The sequence below is a fragment of the Chelonoidis abingdonii genome, chromosome 11, assembly GCF_003597395.2.
Source record: "Chelonoidis abingdonii isolate Lonesome George chromosome 11, CheloAbing_2.0, whole genome shotgun sequence".
Classification (NCBI taxonomy): domain Eukaryota; kingdom Metazoa; phylum Chordata; order Testudines; family Testudinidae; genus Chelonoidis; species Chelonoidis abingdonii.
Window position 1 is genome coordinate 44,921,487 of NC_133779.1, and position 15,607 is coordinate 44,937,093.

Sequence of the window (15,607 nt, forward strand, 5' to 3'; positions counted from 1 at the left end):
GGCACCTCCCTAGCAAACTCCGGCGTTGGCTGTGTCCGTGATTCTTCCCACAGTCCCACGACCCCTCCCTCCATCCCCCGTCGGCGGCTCGACGGGGACGCCCGCAACGGCTGTGGATCGCCGGCCATCCGACCGTTTGCCCGAAGCCACCCTGATCTTACATATCAGAAAATGCGTTAGATATCTTCCCGCCCCCGTGTCGGTTGCGCCCCCGACTCTCATGAACGAGAGCTGGTGTTCTCTTCCCTCCACGGAAGACCGGCAGCTTCTTCGTACACCCCGACCTCGCTCTCAAACTTCCCAGACCACACCCCAAACTCCATGCTCCAGTCTCGGGCTGAGAGCACACTCAGGCGTACCCGCCCGCCGACTCCGCCCTCGCCCCAGAGCCCAACTGCCAGTCGGGTGTGATGGGCTGTATTCGTACGAGAGGAGCTATCGACCACAGATGATGAGATGGCTAGGCAAGCGGCGATAGGGGTTGTGGGGCTGTGCGCGTGGGGTGTGTCGACTTGGGGCTGCGACATCGTGGTCAGCATGTTTCTAATTCTAAGTGTACGTATGCTCCTGTCCACGGTAGCCTCTGCAGGGCGATCGATGTTGGTGATGGGTCTGTGGGAGGCGATGTTTGGCGTGCGGGCTGCGATTATGCGCACCCTAAGACTAGACATGACTGTGAGAGGGGTGCTGGGGCTCTGGACGCGAGTTTGGTGCGGTCGGGGAGAGTGTTTTGTGGGCTTCTGGGAGGAAGTTTGGTGTTGCGGGTTTACGGGGCTAGCGGGTGGGGCTCTGGAGGGGGATTTGGGGGGAGGCGTTTAGGAAGTCGAGGATGGGTCTAGACGTGAGTTGGTGTGTGGGGAGGGTGTAGGGGTTGCGTGAGGCGGCTTGAGGGGTTTGGATGTGGGGGCTGGAGAGGCATTGCTGTGGAGGGGTTGGTCTGCGCCGGAGGGGTGCGGCTCGGCGAGGGAAGTTTGGTGGGGGGGAGTTGGAGTGAGATCGGTGCTCTGAGGTTGGGGCTCTGTGGGGAGCAGAAGGTCTGTGGGCTCTGGGAGGGTTGGTGCTGTGGAGTTGGCTCTGGCGAGGATTTGGGGTGGGAGGAGTAGGGTTGGCTCGTCGGGAGGGTAGGTCGTTGCTGGGAGAGGGATGGCTTGGAGGTGATCTTTTGGGTGGGGGGAGAGGGGTGTGGGCGTGGGGGAGTTTGGGTGGCGGGAAGAGCGGTGTCGGGTCTGCAGGGCGTTCTGGGGTACACCCCTCTCCCCCCGCACCCAAACTCCCTCCCAGAGCCCATCTCTCACTCCCAAACTCCCTCCCAGAGCCCACACCCCCTGCCCCAGCCTGGTGAAAGTGAGTGAGGGTGGGGGTGGAGTGAGCAGGGGTGGGGCCTCAGGGAAGGGGCGGGACAGGGGCGTGGTCTTAGGGAAGAGGTGGGTCAGGGTGGGGTAAGGGTCTTTGGGTTTGCGCAATTAGACAGTTGGCAGCCCTACCGGCTGGGAACATAACGCCCTGGCTGTGCCGGAAGAACGGGCGAATGACAGGCATCCATGGCTTGTGCGTGGGGGGGGGGGCGGGGGCACTGACTGTCCTGCCCTGGGGCCCAGAATTGCTGTCCACACGCCTGGGCTAGGATGTCTCCAGAGGCGTGTGGAACGAGTCCCTCCCGATCATTCCTGTCAAACACACGGGCATGGGACAGCCAGACAGCTCAGCTCACAAGCAGCCACCAAGCTTCACTTCCCCATGGGGGTGGAAGGTGGGGAGCTGCTGATGGAACCAGTGCCGGAGGCAGCAGACCGGGACCCCCTGGAGCTTACCATGGCTCAGACCAAGCTCTCCCCTGGGGACTCTCTCCAACGCCTGCAAAGAAAACAGCTGATCTCACAATACAAGACACGAGTCCCCACGGCCTGGAAGCACCCAGAGAGCAGGCACTGCCTCCTGCCTGCTCCCCACAGCAGGCAGCAGCTCAGGGCTGTGGATGGTCGTACCAGCCAGCGCCGCGGGATAGGGACATGGTGCACTGACACCGGGGCTTTCCTCCAGAGAGCCCAGTGTGTTTTATTCTCCTCTTCCAACAGGCAGGTCTCGGACTACAGCCCCCATTTCTCCCATTCACCCAGTGAGAGAGCTGGCAACATCACCCAGGCTTCCCGGTTCCCAGAGCCCGTCCTGCCTCCCATGCCCCCCTTCGGGCAGCCGCCCCCCGTGTCTCACTGATAACGTGGAGAGAAGAGAGGGGCGAGTGACTTGTGCGCTGCCACAAAGGGCTTGGTCCAGCTGAACCAGCCTTGGCCAAACGCGCCGGCGGGAGACCTCCCCTACAGCTAGTTACACAGCTCAGAGATAGCAGCAGCCATACGGGCATTTCCACGGTGCTCTGGGTCTCAGCCGGGTCCTTCCTCCCATTGTCTGCAACCGTGCGGCTCAGAAACAGGCGACGTCCGTTCACGAGGTGCCCGTTGAAGCGCTGGATTGCGGCCTGCACCTGCTCAGAGGAGCCGAGATCTACAAAGGCATAGCTGGGGGGGTGGGGAAGCGAAGGGGACACGTTACCCTGTGACAGTGCACACCATGTTGTATGGAAATATGCCGATGAGTGTGAATATGATGTAACTGGAATATGCTTTATGCAAAAGGTCTCTTGTAAAGCTGTCATAACAAAGGTTATAACCTACTGGATATATTCCTTCTGTTTGTATGCAGGAATCATTCTTGTATCTGAAGCTAGAAATAGGAAGTGTAACTCTGAGGTCCTGTTGTAATTATGCAAAGTGTGGGCCATTAATGATGGTTTAGAATCTTGATGGCTCCCATTGATTAGGACAATTAGTTGTAAATGGTTTATTTACCTGCAAACCTTCCTGTGTACGTGTGGGGCCAGCCCATGGGGAATGGAGACTGGGAGTCTTTCAGTGACATGTGACCATGTCACCTGATACTGGAATCCATCTTAAATCTGGTACTTTTCCATTTCGAAGAAGGGGTGGGGACCCAGAGAGACAAAGGATTCCCGCCTTGTGCCAAAGCTATAAGAGGGGGTGGAGCAGGACAAAGGGGGCTGCCTGTCATGAGAAACCCCCTGCTTCCCACCTGAGATGTCTGCTGGACCTAACAAGGCCGGTACTGGGGAAAGGATTGGGCCCAGCCTAGGAAGGAGTCTAGTCTGTGAAAGAAGCTCATTGGAACATCTCGGAGGGTGAGAGATTACAGGTGATCAGTTTCTTAATGTGTTCAGCTTAGACTTGTGTGTTTTTGCTTTATTTTGCTTGGTGACAGACTTTTTTCTGTCTGTTATTACTTGAAACCACTGAAATCCTATTTTTTATACTTAATAGATCACTTTTGTTTATTAATAAACCCAGAGTAAGTGATTGATACCTGGGGGAGCAAACAGCTGTGCATCTCTCTCCATCAGTGTTATAGAGGGGGGACATTTTACGAGTTTACCCTGTATAAGCTTTATACAGAGTAAAATGGATTTATTTGGGGTTTGGATCCCACTGGGAACTGGGTGTGTGGGTGCTGGAGATAGGTGACTTGCTAAACTGTTTTCAGTTAAGTCTGCAGCTTTGGGAGCGTGGACCAGGCACTGGGTCTGTGTTGCAGCAGGCTAGTGTGTCTGGCTCAACAAGGCAGGGTTCTGGAGGCCCAGGCTGGCAGGGAAAACGGTCTCAGAGGTAATTTCAGCATGTCAGGCGACAGTCCCAAGGGAGTCTGTGACAGGTTCAGTCAGAGACCCATCCTGCTGTGTTCAGTAGCAAGAAGCTAGAAATGGCCCAGCAATGAACAAGTGCCACTGAGCGGACCCGCAGGGAGCTCACGGCAATGAGCCAGACTGCCATAGGGCAGAGAGAAGCCCAAAACAAGGGGGTTAAGTTATCTCCAGAAACTGTTCCTGAGAACCTACTCCTCGGGCTGCCTTTGGCCTCCCATCCACTAGCTTGGTGCAGACACGGGGAGGGGGGGCGGGCAGGAGAAGAAAAGCTTCCAAGGTGACCCCAGAATGTTGTTCTGCTGTTTCTGGACAGAAGGGAGAAGCTAGGGTGCCAGCTGGGGGTTCTTCTGAAGCCACCCCCTAGAATGAAATAACTTGATAACTACCACGACCACCCAATCTGCGGAACAAGCTAAGGAAAGGCCCGGGACCAGGTCCTGCCCTATCAGCCATTTGCTCTCCAAGCCTCTGTCCCCACAGAACAAAGCCCCCTGGAGCAGGGACGGGAGCTTGCTGAGCTGGACAACAGGGAGAATACACTGAGGGCCAAAAGGCAAAACAAACCTACCTTCTCAGCACGGAATGGCACCTTTTAACGTGCTGCGGGTGGAAGTCCCTGAGCAGGAGCAATATGTCCTCCTGGGAAAGCAAAGCAAAGCAGCCCAGGTTAAGGGGGAGGCCTCGTTACAGCAGAGGCAACGACAGCGGTTGCAGCACTCAGTTTATTTGTAAGCAATTTCCCAAAGGGGGGACGGGAGCACATTTTGTTTTGGGTGAGTCCAGCTATCGTCTGTGCCGAGACAGGCAGCTGACAAGGCTGCAGTGGAACCTGTTACACACAGAATAGCCAGCCCTGGAATGGGATCAGTGCAAAGGATCACACAAGCGGAGCAGGCACCTGACCCCGGTTCAGAAAGACGTACAGTAGGGAATGGGAGCAGAGTAACCATGGGGAGCAAGGTGAAAGCGACTCCTGCCCTGAGAAGATTCACGGCCATTATATGAAACTGCTGGGTTCCTGCTGCAGGTTCCCCCCAAGAGCATCACTAATCCCATAACCTGCCACTGCTGTTTTCGCACTTACACAGGAACAAGGGCAGATGTTTGCAAGCCGCCTTTCGTTTCCTTTGTAAGATTATTTGTTGGCTGAGCGGGGAAATCACTGCGCGTAACCGTATGTCACAAAGAGTTAAAGACAGCAGGCTACGTACGACTTGGTGGGACGTCAATGTTAATTGCTTAGCTTATATCACTAAAGCAGACAACGGCCTTCCAAAACAGCGGTGAAGATACCTCCATCATCTCAGGCAGGACGTTTCTGACATAAACTTCCGAATCCTTTTTCTTGAGGACACCTTGAAAAACAAGGAAGAAAAACACCTAAAATTCCATTTTGTGCTTCCAGCAAAGCAGGGTCTTGACAAGCTTACGAATAAGGCTGAATGCAAATCGCAGGCTGACATTTTCTTCCGGAAACAGCAACTTTTTTTCTTTTTTTTTTTTAATAATTGTAGCAAATTTGATTCAAATTTTGGCCCAGCCATCCAAGTATCATGCCTGCCTGTGAGAACCAAACCCGGCATGCAGGATCTGCTCTGTGCCCCTGCCCTGCTTCGGGGGATGCACACCTGGAAACACCACACAACCAACCAACCAACCAAAGCCTCCCAACCAAAGCCAACTTTCTTCCAGCCTTATTTGTGGGTTAACAAACCTGAGAGTTGTGTGAAGTGACCTCCTCTCCCCTTTGTTCAGGGGAAACGGACAAATGCATATTTTGGTAAACAGCTCCCCTCAATGGCTAAACCTACTATTATATACATACATTTTGGGCTAAGTTCTGATGATGGACATTAGCCAACAGATGCTAATAATGCCAAAAGAACGTTACTGTTTCTCTTGCATATCTGGGCACCACACCCACCCACCCACCTCTGGGGCCTTAGTTACTTTACAGCTCAAAAGATAAACAAGCTCTGTTTTAGTGACAATAAAATACACCTTTTATCTTAAAAGCCAAAGATGGATTCCCCCGTCACTCCCATCCTCCTGATCCAGGTTTTGGTTATTAGTTTGCAGGATGAGATGCCAGCTTCCCCTGAACCCCTGTAAAAGGGTTTATCATGGAAATTCAGGTACAAACTTAGGTCTTGGTCCTGCAAAAGATTAAGCCACCTTCTTAAGGTGTATTCAGTTTAACATCTGCATTTGATGGGGCTACCTATGGGTTTAACCATTTGTCAGATTAAGGATTTAGCTTGAACTACCACCTATGGATTATTTTCTATCCCATTGGTTTTGTTTGTCACTGCTATCAGCATGAGACCACCCCACAAAAGCAGCTACAACTCTAACGACTGACTCGTTTCCAATATTAAAAGAGCAGTTGTAAGAAGGTCACATGTACAAGAGGGACCCATCCTGTCACAGGACACAGAACAGCTGTTTGTAAGGATGCTGCTGCAGCGTTAAATCCTAAACACACTGAAAGTTAATGATTCTCTCGCTTTCGTGTGGAGGATGCAAAATAAACAGCCACATGAGCAACCCCAGCTGTGGCGAGGAAAAGGAACCGGGATCTGAGTTTACCTGAGTATTTGAGCTGCTGCGGTTTCCCATTGGGCTTGTGGGACTTGGGAGCACCCCAGCCACCGCTGCTGCTTGCCCTGAAACGGCAGGAAGGAGCAGAGGACATGCGCGCTTTGTGCTTTTAACTACAGCAAAACGAGACCTTATCACCCACGATCCGACAGTCATAACGTGGAAGGAGGGTGACGTGGGAGGGAGCTCTGGGTGCTCGGCACTGCTGGGACGTTACTAAATCAAGCCAGACACTTGCTCAGGGCCCTGAGGCAGGGCAGTGCAATATGCCACACCCAAGATTCACCCCTTGCTCCAGGGCCTGTCTCTCGCACTCACGTGTGCGTGTTTCAAGCCTTTATGCCACCGAAATAGCCTCAAAACAGGGTCAGGGCCTAGATTCACAGATCCCAAGGCCAAGAGGGACCACCGGGATCATCAAGTCAGCGCTCTGGCCTAGCACAGACCAGACATTAGGACTGCCCCAAAGTAATTCCAAGCCGATCTCTTAGGAAACTGATGCAGTGATGTTTCCTGAGTTTGCAGCAGCCTGAAACAGTTGTGAACTGAGCTGTGGTGTGCCTATGCCAGCGGAACCCCACGCTGCCAGATTTAATTCCTGCTAAAGATTTTCTGAAACTGCCTCTAGATCTGGAGATGCTGCTGCAGAACTGGGACCCAGCTGGCCATGGGGCCTGATACAAGTCTGATCTGGGGGCTGGAGCTTTGCGCTGGGAGGGCGGCCCCAGGGACAGGGTGGGGGAGGAGCAGTAGCCCAAGACTCTCCCCAAACCAAGTGGTGCCAGAACCCCATGGGGCACATTGCAATGCTGGGGGCAGGGGCCCAGGAGCTGGGAGGGGCATTTCCCAGCCTGGTGCCAGGAGAGCCCCCAGCCCCAGTCCCACAGACACCAAGCCCCCCAGCTCACCGCCAGCACGAGCTCGTCTTCCCCCAGCTACTCACATGGCTCAGGGGTCAGGGGGCCCAGCAACCTGCAAAGAGATCAGAAGACACTGAGTGAACATGGGGGTGGGGGCACATCTGATCATGCTGCTCCCAAAGGGGGGGCCGGCCAGCCCAGGGGCCACCTGCAGATGGGAATCCACAGAAGTGCCTGCAGAGCTGTGCCTATTGCAGCCAGGTCTGCACCGCCGGGCACCCCCACCACAGGGCCCCACCTGGGAGGGCACCAGGGGCCTATGTGGGGGGGCCTTGCAAGGGGAAGGGGCAATTTCCCTCCCGGGGTCCCCCCAAAGGGGGGCTATATTAGGGGGCCAGTTAGCCCCAGAAAGCCACATGGGGGAAGGGGTGGGGCTGTTCCCGGAGGGGCCCTGAGAGGGGAGGGGGGAGCTGCTCAGCCCCGTCCCTGACCGCTACCCCCGGGAAGGCGGGGGGGGGGGCTTCGGAGCTCGAGGCACCGGCAGCTGCAACCAGCCACCCGCGTCCTGGGCCCCCTGCGGCCCGGGGGCAGGGCCACGCCCGCTCGGCTCCATTGCACGGGTGCAAACCTGGCGGGCGGGATTAGCCGCCACCTCGGGGAGGAGGAGACTGACCCGGTGCAGAGCCCGAGCGCGCAATTCCTGCGTTGCAGCCACTCGGACCCGCGTGCAAACTCCGCGCTCTTGGGAACGGCAGCGTCTGGCTGGAGAACAGCGCTAATGGCCGGCGCTGCTGACTGCAATTAGTCCGAAAATGTAGCGTTGGCCAGTGCTGCTTGCACGATCCCTGCCTGCGTGCAGAGCGATTCCCCTGTGCACAAGCTGCAGCCTTTGCGCGGGGACACCAAGGCTCCGCGCACATTTGCGCGGGGGCGACGGTTATTCACAGGCGCAGTTCGCAGTCTGTAATTACCCCTGCGCGCAGCGTGTTCACACAGCCCGTCGGGGCGGCGATTTCCAACCTGGCCCGGAGGCAAAGCGCGCAGCGCACTGACCGCGCAGATCGCGCCTCCACACCGCTGGAAATCGCCCTACTCCCTGCACGGGAGATTGCACCCCCCCGCGGCGGGGGTAGCTCTCTGCAGGCCGGTGCCCCCTCCCCCTGCACCGCCCCCTCCGGATCTGGGCGGGGAGCCCGGGCTGCGCTGGCCGCGGAGCAGAGCCAGGCGCTGGAGAGACGGAGCCGCCGCTGCGCTGCGCCCCCGCAGACGCTCTCCAGGCCTCGGGGCTGCCCGGGAGCTGGGCGCCCGGCAGCGCTTCGTGGGGCCCCTGGGGCGGGGTGAAGGACCGGGAGCGACTCCACTTGCCCCCCTTCCCCCCGGCGAAGGATCAGGGATCCCTGGAGCGACCCCACCTGCCCCCCCCCCGGCGAAGGAGGATCCCCCCCTTCTCCTGCAGGTGAAGTTGTCTCCCCTCCTGCTCACTGCTGCAACCCCATGGGTTAAGGACCAGCCCCCTCCCGAGTGACTCCAGTGCCCCACCTCTGTGATGGGCCCCCTTGCCGTGACTCTGCCCCCCCCCAGCACGCCTTGACTGTAATTTATCGGGGGCGAGGGGGAAGCAGGACCACCCCTTCTCCCGACCGCATCCCCTGCTGGCTCTGAGCTGGCGCGGAGCTCCTACCTGGGCCCCGTGGGTGGGGCACGCCCCCTCCCCCAACCCACCAGGCTCCAGATCCCCCCCTCCCCACCAAAGGTCACAGCCCCCTCCCTGGCATCTCTGCTCCAGCCTTTCCCAGCCGTAGCCCGGCGGCCCCCCAGCTCCATGGCGGCCAAGTGGTTCAAGGAGTTCCCCTCCAGTCTGAAGACGGCTTCCGAGCGGGCCAGGCCGGGCAGCGGGAGCCTGGGCAAGCTATGCAGTGCCTCCCGGAAGCCCCTGGGCCCCGCCGAGCCGGGCCCCGGCCCACTGCAGGGCAAAAACCGCAAGAACTCGGCGGCCGAGCTGGGGGGCTGCAGGGCAGCTCCAGGGCCCAGCAAGGACGGTGGTAGCAGGCTGTCCCGGGACAACCTGCAGGGGCTGATCCAGGCTGCCACGGGCAAGATGCGCAAGAACTCACGGGCGGAGGGGAGCCCCCAGGAGGGTGCCCCCAAGGGCCCTGGCTGCAGCACCTACATGAATCGGCTCATCAAGGTGGACGCCCATGAGAAGAATGGGAAAAGCTACCCCGGCAGCAGCCCGTCGCCGGAGGAGGAGAAGGGCAGGAGTCCCAAGCAGGAGACGGTAAGGGGCCATGTCCTAGCGGGTAGTGCCCAGGGCTGTGTGGGCTTGGCCTTGGGCAACTCACCCAGGGCGTCTACATGGCAGCAAATGGCTGGTCTGGACCCGCGGTTGGAACGCAGTGGCTGCGTGCTCGGAGCCTCTCCTGTGCCTGGGAGAGGGGACGGGGCTGCCCTGCCGGACAGATTAACACACCCTTCCCTTCCGCCAAGTGTTGGTGCCTCGAGGGGCCAGCTCCCCCTGGGAGAGCAGCTGCCCCCTGCTCGGCAGAGCTCTGGTGTGTGGCACTGGGCAGATCATGTTCTCGTTCCCTGCCCCGGTTCCTGGGAAACGCGGGACCCCTAAAGTAGGAGGCGGCTTTCAGTGCTGCCGGCCCAGCTGATCAGCCTGGCCCCGAGCCCTTCCCTAATTCCCTTGATCCCAAATCGGTTAATCTGCCACAGGGAGAATAGGCGCTCTGTCCCCCAGCTACAGGATCCCATGCTGACCTCCTTCGGGCCCTGCTGGCTTGGTGGCTCCTGAGGGGAAGGGGTATGAAAAGTCTGGTTGACAGGACCCCGTTCGCTGGGAAGCGGGGCTGTGGTTTAGCTAAATAAGGCCTGGAATTGGAGAGCCCCTGGCAGCGCTGGCCTGAACCTTGGTCCCGACCTGCAGCTCTGCTGGCCCAGACAGAGGTGCCCATGGCTGGTCAGCCCTGACCCACAGATTCCCCTCCCCCCCCGCCCCAGTATTTCAGTCCTGTGCTTCCCATCGGGCAAGTCGATACCCTGGAGGCCTGGTCTGTAGCTCCCCACAACTCCAGGTGCAGGAGCCCCAAGCTGCTCGAATTCACCTGGTTCTGCCCCACAGCTCTCGCTGCTCTTCCTGGCCAGGGCCTCTCCTTGCCCGCTCTGTCGATGTGCCCCTGGTAGCCAGCGCAGCGACCGGGCCCCAGCCTGTGGTTATTCATTGGGTAGCGAGACTGGGGGAAACTGGCGCTGAGCGTGTCTGGTGCAGACGCCGCACCCCACTGTCTCGTGTTTTCTCCACGCTGATAGGCATGTGCATTTCACATTGGCTTGTGCAGCCAATGGCCTCATTAATCCCCTGCCCTCTGCCCCTGCTGGCACAAGAGCCTTCACCTGCGTGTGTCTGCCTCTTGAAGTCAGGGTGCTGGGCGCTGCACCGATGCAGAGGCCTTGTCTTCTCCAGGGATGCTGCCGTGCTTCCATCAGCTGGCACGATCCCCGTGAGCACAAGGTCGTTGTGGTTGTCATGTGCGTTAGCCGGCTACCCGCTAGCATCACCACGACGGGCCAGTATCTGTGACGGCTGCAGGCTGCCTGGTCTCCCCTGGGAGCTCCCTGTGTGTTGGCTGCGGCGTTCTTGGGACGCATCATGGGTCTGAACAGGCAAAGTGTGGGAGGAGAAACGGAGACAGAGAGGCAGGAAGGGACTTGCCCAAGGATACCCAGCAGGGCAGTGGCAGAGCAGGGGATAGATGCCAGGGCTAGGTTCTAGTCCAGGGCCCTCCCCACCCGGCCACACCACCTCGTCTCTCTGTCCCTACCATCTTCTGATCCTCTTGGGATTATATTGTCTCCAACCGTGAAGCGTTCCTATCACTGTGCGTGTGAATGCATTCGTGTTGCACGGTTGTGCCAGCAGCACCAGTGGCAGTGAAGCAGGGCCTGGAGCTGGCAGTGGTGATGCTGAGCACCCCGCTCTCCAGTTGAAGGTGTGGGGCACTGTGGGGCTCAGCACTGCTGGAAACACAGGCCCTCCCGCCCCAACGCTGGGCATGCTGGTGCTTTGGCCCTTAGAGGGCTTGTGGCTGTCCTAGCCGGTGTGTTGGGAACTCTTTGCCCCCAGCAGGTCATCATTCTAGAGGACTACGCCGACCCGTATGACGCCAAGCGCACGAAGGGCCAGCGAGAGGCGGAGCGGCTGGGGGAGAACGATGGGTACATGGAGCCCTACGATGCACAGCAGATGATAACCGGTGCGTGGCCGGCGAATGCCAGTTTGACCCTGGGGAAAGGGAAACTCGGGGCGGGATGAGGCACAGGCCAATACTGAAACTGAATATTTAAATTCGCCCACTGCCTGCTGAATCGGGGAATGTCTGGCTCTGGGGAGGCTCACTCAAGTGGCGTGCGGTTCCCTGCGGGGGGGATATTTGCAGGTGTTAGAGACCCACTCCTGAAGCCGTGGAGCTGGGTAGGATGTGGGATTGCCCCAGGCTGGGGAGACTCCATCCCTGCAGCAGCCCCATGGCCGAGCTGGAGCAGGAAGCCGGCTCTGCTGTTTCCTGTTGCTCTGCGGGGAGAGAGAAGGAGCAGCGTGGGCTCTGGCCAGGGCCTGACCCGGGACCAATGGACTCTGACCTCCACTCCAATCCCTCACTGAAGGGAAGTGAAAGGAGCAGCCCCCGACCGGAGAAGAGGGGAACAAAACACGGGGAAGCGCTCGATGCGGCCAGGTACTGAATCCCTCACGATGGGCCCAATCCTGGCGTTCAGAACTCCCATTGTGCCTGGAATCCTTGGCCAAACTGGAGTGGGGCAGGCTCCAGAGCTGTGTCCACCTGCGTCTGGGCCGGTTCGGGTCCCTCCCCGCTCTCTCGCCTGTGGTATCCGGCCGGCTCAGCTGCACAAATATGTGGCCAGCGACAGCCCCAGTGTGCACAGGGCTCCTTCCCCATCCCGTGAGCTGGCTAGCTTCTGCCTTCGCCCTCTGCCAACTCACCGTGCTGGAAGCTCTTCGTTCCCAGTGCTCCCCAGGGGTGGGAGCCTGACTCTGCCGTCGGTCACTGGCCTGGGGGGCGGCTGGGGCCTGGCTTGGAGCGTGGCGCTTGGCCCCGTTCGCACATGGACTCCCAGGGACTGCAATGGCTTGCAGGGGATGAGCACACACAGGGGAGCTTTAATTCCCTGGGTTACTGCTTCCACTTCTGCTGGGCTCTGATCCAAAGCCCATGGAAGACCCGATTGGTGTCTGGCCGTGGGTCAGGTGGGGGGTAGCCAGGGGACACTGTGCCTAGCACAGCAAAGGGGTGTGTCTGTCCCACCCCCCCCCCCCCCAAAGCTAGTGTGCTGGGCATACGGCAACTGGCACTGCAGTACCTCTGGGGCAGGGTGTGGGTGGTAATCGGTGCCCGTGTGCCCGCTCTGCGTAACCCCAGCCAAGCCAGAGGCTGGGTGGGCCACACGTTGGGGAACAGAGGGTGGCGCGTGACCTGCAGGGGGAAGCAGCTGGGGACTGTTTGCGGCTGGAGCCTTCGAGTCTGTCCTGATTGCTGCCGGGTTCCCTGCCCCGATTCTGGGCACACGCCTGAGCCTTGTCCCAGACGATGGGGCTGGAACAAGTGCGCAGAGACTCTGCCAGTTCGGGGCTCGGTGCCGTCCCAAACCCGGGGTGTGTCCATCACGGTAAGCAGTTGGGCAGGGCTTTTGGTGCACGCTCATGAGAGTCCAGGCCTGGACAGCTGCAGCTTCCGCTGGTGAAATTGCAGGGCTTCAGTAGAACCAGTGTGTCCTGGGTGGGGACAGCAGAGGCTGTGGGTCAGGAGTGAGGAGTGCTGGCAGAGCTGGGTGGAGTGCCCCAGGCTGGGCCAGCAGGAGGGGCTGGGGGCAGGTTGGAGGGGCACTGGCAGAGCTGGGCAGGAGGAGCTGGGGGTCAGGTTGGAGGGGCACTGGCAGAGCCAGGCTGGGACCCTGGGCTGAACTAGGCGGGCTATGGGGTGGGATCAAGGGGAGCTGGCAGAGCCCGCTGGGTGAGCTGTCTCAGCACGTCTCACACTTTCACCTCCAAGGTTCCCCTGGGCGTCTCCGTGGGCAGCGGTTCTCAGGCTTTGTTCCTTTCTGCAGCGTGCTGGGGGGGTGGGGGGGGTTGCTCCTGGGCTGTCCGAGGGGCGTGGGAACATCTGGGAGCTCTGCGGAATTGGGGTAATTTGCAGCTCGTTTTACAGCCAAGCTCTTGAGCAGCAGCTTTCTCCCACTGCCCTTTGAGAAATACATCTCGCGGGTGCCTGGTAACCCGGCGGGCTTGGCTGTCCAGCTCCCAGCACAGCGTCCCCCAGCCAGTGTCGCGCTGCGCTGGGCCCCGGCTCGCCCCGGCCAAGCAGCTGGGCGGAATAACAGGAAGCAAGTGGGGCGGAAGCTGGAAATGAGAGATTGGCTGATGGGTTTTTCCATGCAGGGCAGTTTGTCAGGCCTGGGGCGCCAGGGTTCGCAGTGAACGGAGAAGGGTTGGGTCCGGCGGGTGGTTTTGCCGACGGCTTGGCTGTGCCCACGGGGGCCCCAGCCACGGGTTGGGCTCCTGTTTGCTAGGCGCTGGGCAGGGTCCCTGCCCCACACTGCCCACGTGCCTGCCCCTCCCAGAGCCAGCGCAATGATTGAGCTTGGCCCTGGCCCCCTTCTCGTCAGGGAGCAGCTGGGCTCCGTGACTTGGGGAATAAGGGTCCCCCTGCTGAGTGTGACCATGGAGGGTCGCCCGTGATGAGGGCCTGGGGCGAGTCCCTGGCCAGCTGCACGCGCGTCCCGAGCGCGGCAGGATTAGACTGTTCCCAGCCCTGCTTCGCTGCGCCCGCTGGCCGGCCCTGGCGTAGGGGCTCCTATCGGACAGCCAGGGCGTAGCTTCCTGCCTGCGTTTCCTCCGGGAGCCCGTCCTGCACGTCCCGCTCCATTCTCCCAGCAGGAAGGATCCCTTTGCAACTCCAGGATTGTTTCTGTTACTGGCGCCTGGGGGAGGGGCAGAGAGACCCCAGACCCACCCTGGCACTCATCTCCTCATCTGTACCCCAGTGCTGAGAACCTGAGGGACGCGCCCTCTTCCCAGCCCCATGGCTGGGACTTGCCTTCCCAGCCCCATAGCATTCAGGGACAGCGTCTTGCCCTCCCAGCTCCATGTGCCAATATCGCACAAAGCAGCATTAATCCCCTGCCGCCTGGAGCTTGGGTTTGCAGAGCCGGGGTGTTCCCAGGGCCAGCTTGGGTCAGCCCATGGGTCCAGGCCTGGCCAGTGCCTGCGGGGGTCCATGGGAGTCTCCCAGGGTGGGGCATGTTGGATTGAGCCCTGACATTGCAGGTTCCAGGGTGTTCACCTGGGCATTATTATGGGGAGGGAGGCAGGCCCCTTTGCTGCCCTCTCCCCCTACTCTGCCTGCAGGGCTCTGGGGGGCTGCCTGACTCTGGTTCTCCCCTGGCTTTTCAGAAATCCGCAGGCGGGGCTCCAAGGACCCTCTGGTCAAAGCCATCCTGCTGCTGGATGGGCCCGGGGAGCCGGGGGAGGGCGGCACCCGGCCGGACGCAGCGCCCAAGCGGCAGGTCTCCAAGGACCAGCTGGGGAAGGCCCCGGCACAGCTCTATGACACCCCCTATGAGCCCGGGGAGGCACCAGCCAGCACCCCGCAGGACAGGAGGATGCGGGCAGTGGACAGCCGGCTCCCGGAGAATGACGAGCGCCCTGCCGCGGAGTACGAGCAGCCCTGGGAGTGGAAGAAGGAGCAGATAGTAAAGGCTCTGTCAGGTAGGAGGTGGGGCTGTGGGGCACTGGCCAGCAGGGCACGGGAGGCTGTGGGGGCTAGGGAGGGAGAGGGGGTGTCACGGAGTCCCTGGGCGATGCTCTGGAACTGCTCCCCACAAAGCCAGGCAGGACTTTGGGGAGCCTCCTCTCCCTTGGAGCAAACTTGTTCAGGGCAAGAAGCTCACACGTCTTCACCTCCTGGGTCTCTCCTTGGAGCATTCAGCATCCTCTGCCCCTCCGTGCGCTTCCCACAGCGAGTCCGCCTCAGCGGGGTCTTGGGGAAGCCACAGGGTCCTGCACCCCCATTGACCCCCACCTTTTGCAGACAGGACGTGATCTTGCCAGCAAAACAGAGGTTTATTCAGGATTGACAAGGAACAGGGTTGTCTAAAAATTAGAGGCTTGTAAGTACAGCGAACCGGACCCTCAGCGGTCCCATTTAATTTGGACCAGTGACCAGACCCCAATGTCTGCCTCAAGCCAGCTCACAGATACCACCCCTACCAAGCCCATAGCTCCTGGTTTCAGCCCCTTCCCGGGCAGGAGGTCAACTCTGATCTCTTTGTCTCCACACCTTCGTTGGCACCTTTGCATGGGAGGCCCGGCCAATCAGTTGCTAGGAGGACAGAGCGCATTTCTCTCTTTTTTTTTTTT

At 59.7% G+C, this 15,607-nt stretch overlaps 2 protein-coding genes across 2 annotated transcripts in view; one reads left to right on the top strand and one right to left on the bottom strand.

Moving 5' to 3' along the window:
• TDRD10 (tudor domain containing 10) overlaps nt 1-7,286 on the bottom strand; it is a 14,746-nt gene extending 7,460 nt beyond the window's left edge. Inside the window, exons 1-6 of the mRNA XM_032793714.2 lie at nt 7,257-7,286; nt 6,302-6,378; nt 5,006-5,067; nt 4,281-4,351; nt 2,357-2,516; nt 1,812-1,854 (exon numbers count right to left, since the gene is read on the bottom strand). Of these exons, the coding sequence (XP_032649605.1) occupies nt 1,812-1,854; nt 2,357-2,516; nt 4,281-4,351; nt 5,006-5,067; nt 6,302-6,378; nt 7,257-7,258 (415 nt within the window). The 5' untranslated portion in view covers nt 7,259-7,286. The remainder of the gene's footprint in view (nt 1-1,811; nt 1,855-2,356; nt 2,517-4,280; nt 4,352-5,005; nt 5,068-6,301; nt 6,379-7,256) is intronic.
• A 1,182-nt stretch (nt 7,287-8,468) lies between these two features.
• The window catches only part of SHE (Src homology 2 domain containing E), an 11,315-nt gene continuing 4,176 nt past the window's right edge, over nt 8,469-15,607 (top strand). Inside the window, exons 1-3 of the mRNA XM_075071369.1 lie at nt 8,469-9,451; nt 11,300-11,429; nt 14,642-15,003. Coding sequence (XP_074927470.1) covers nt 8,996-9,451; nt 11,300-11,429; nt 14,642-15,003 — 948 coding nt within the window. The 5' untranslated portion in view covers nt 8,469-8,995. The remainder of the gene's footprint in view (nt 9,452-11,299; nt 11,430-14,641; nt 15,004-15,607) is intronic.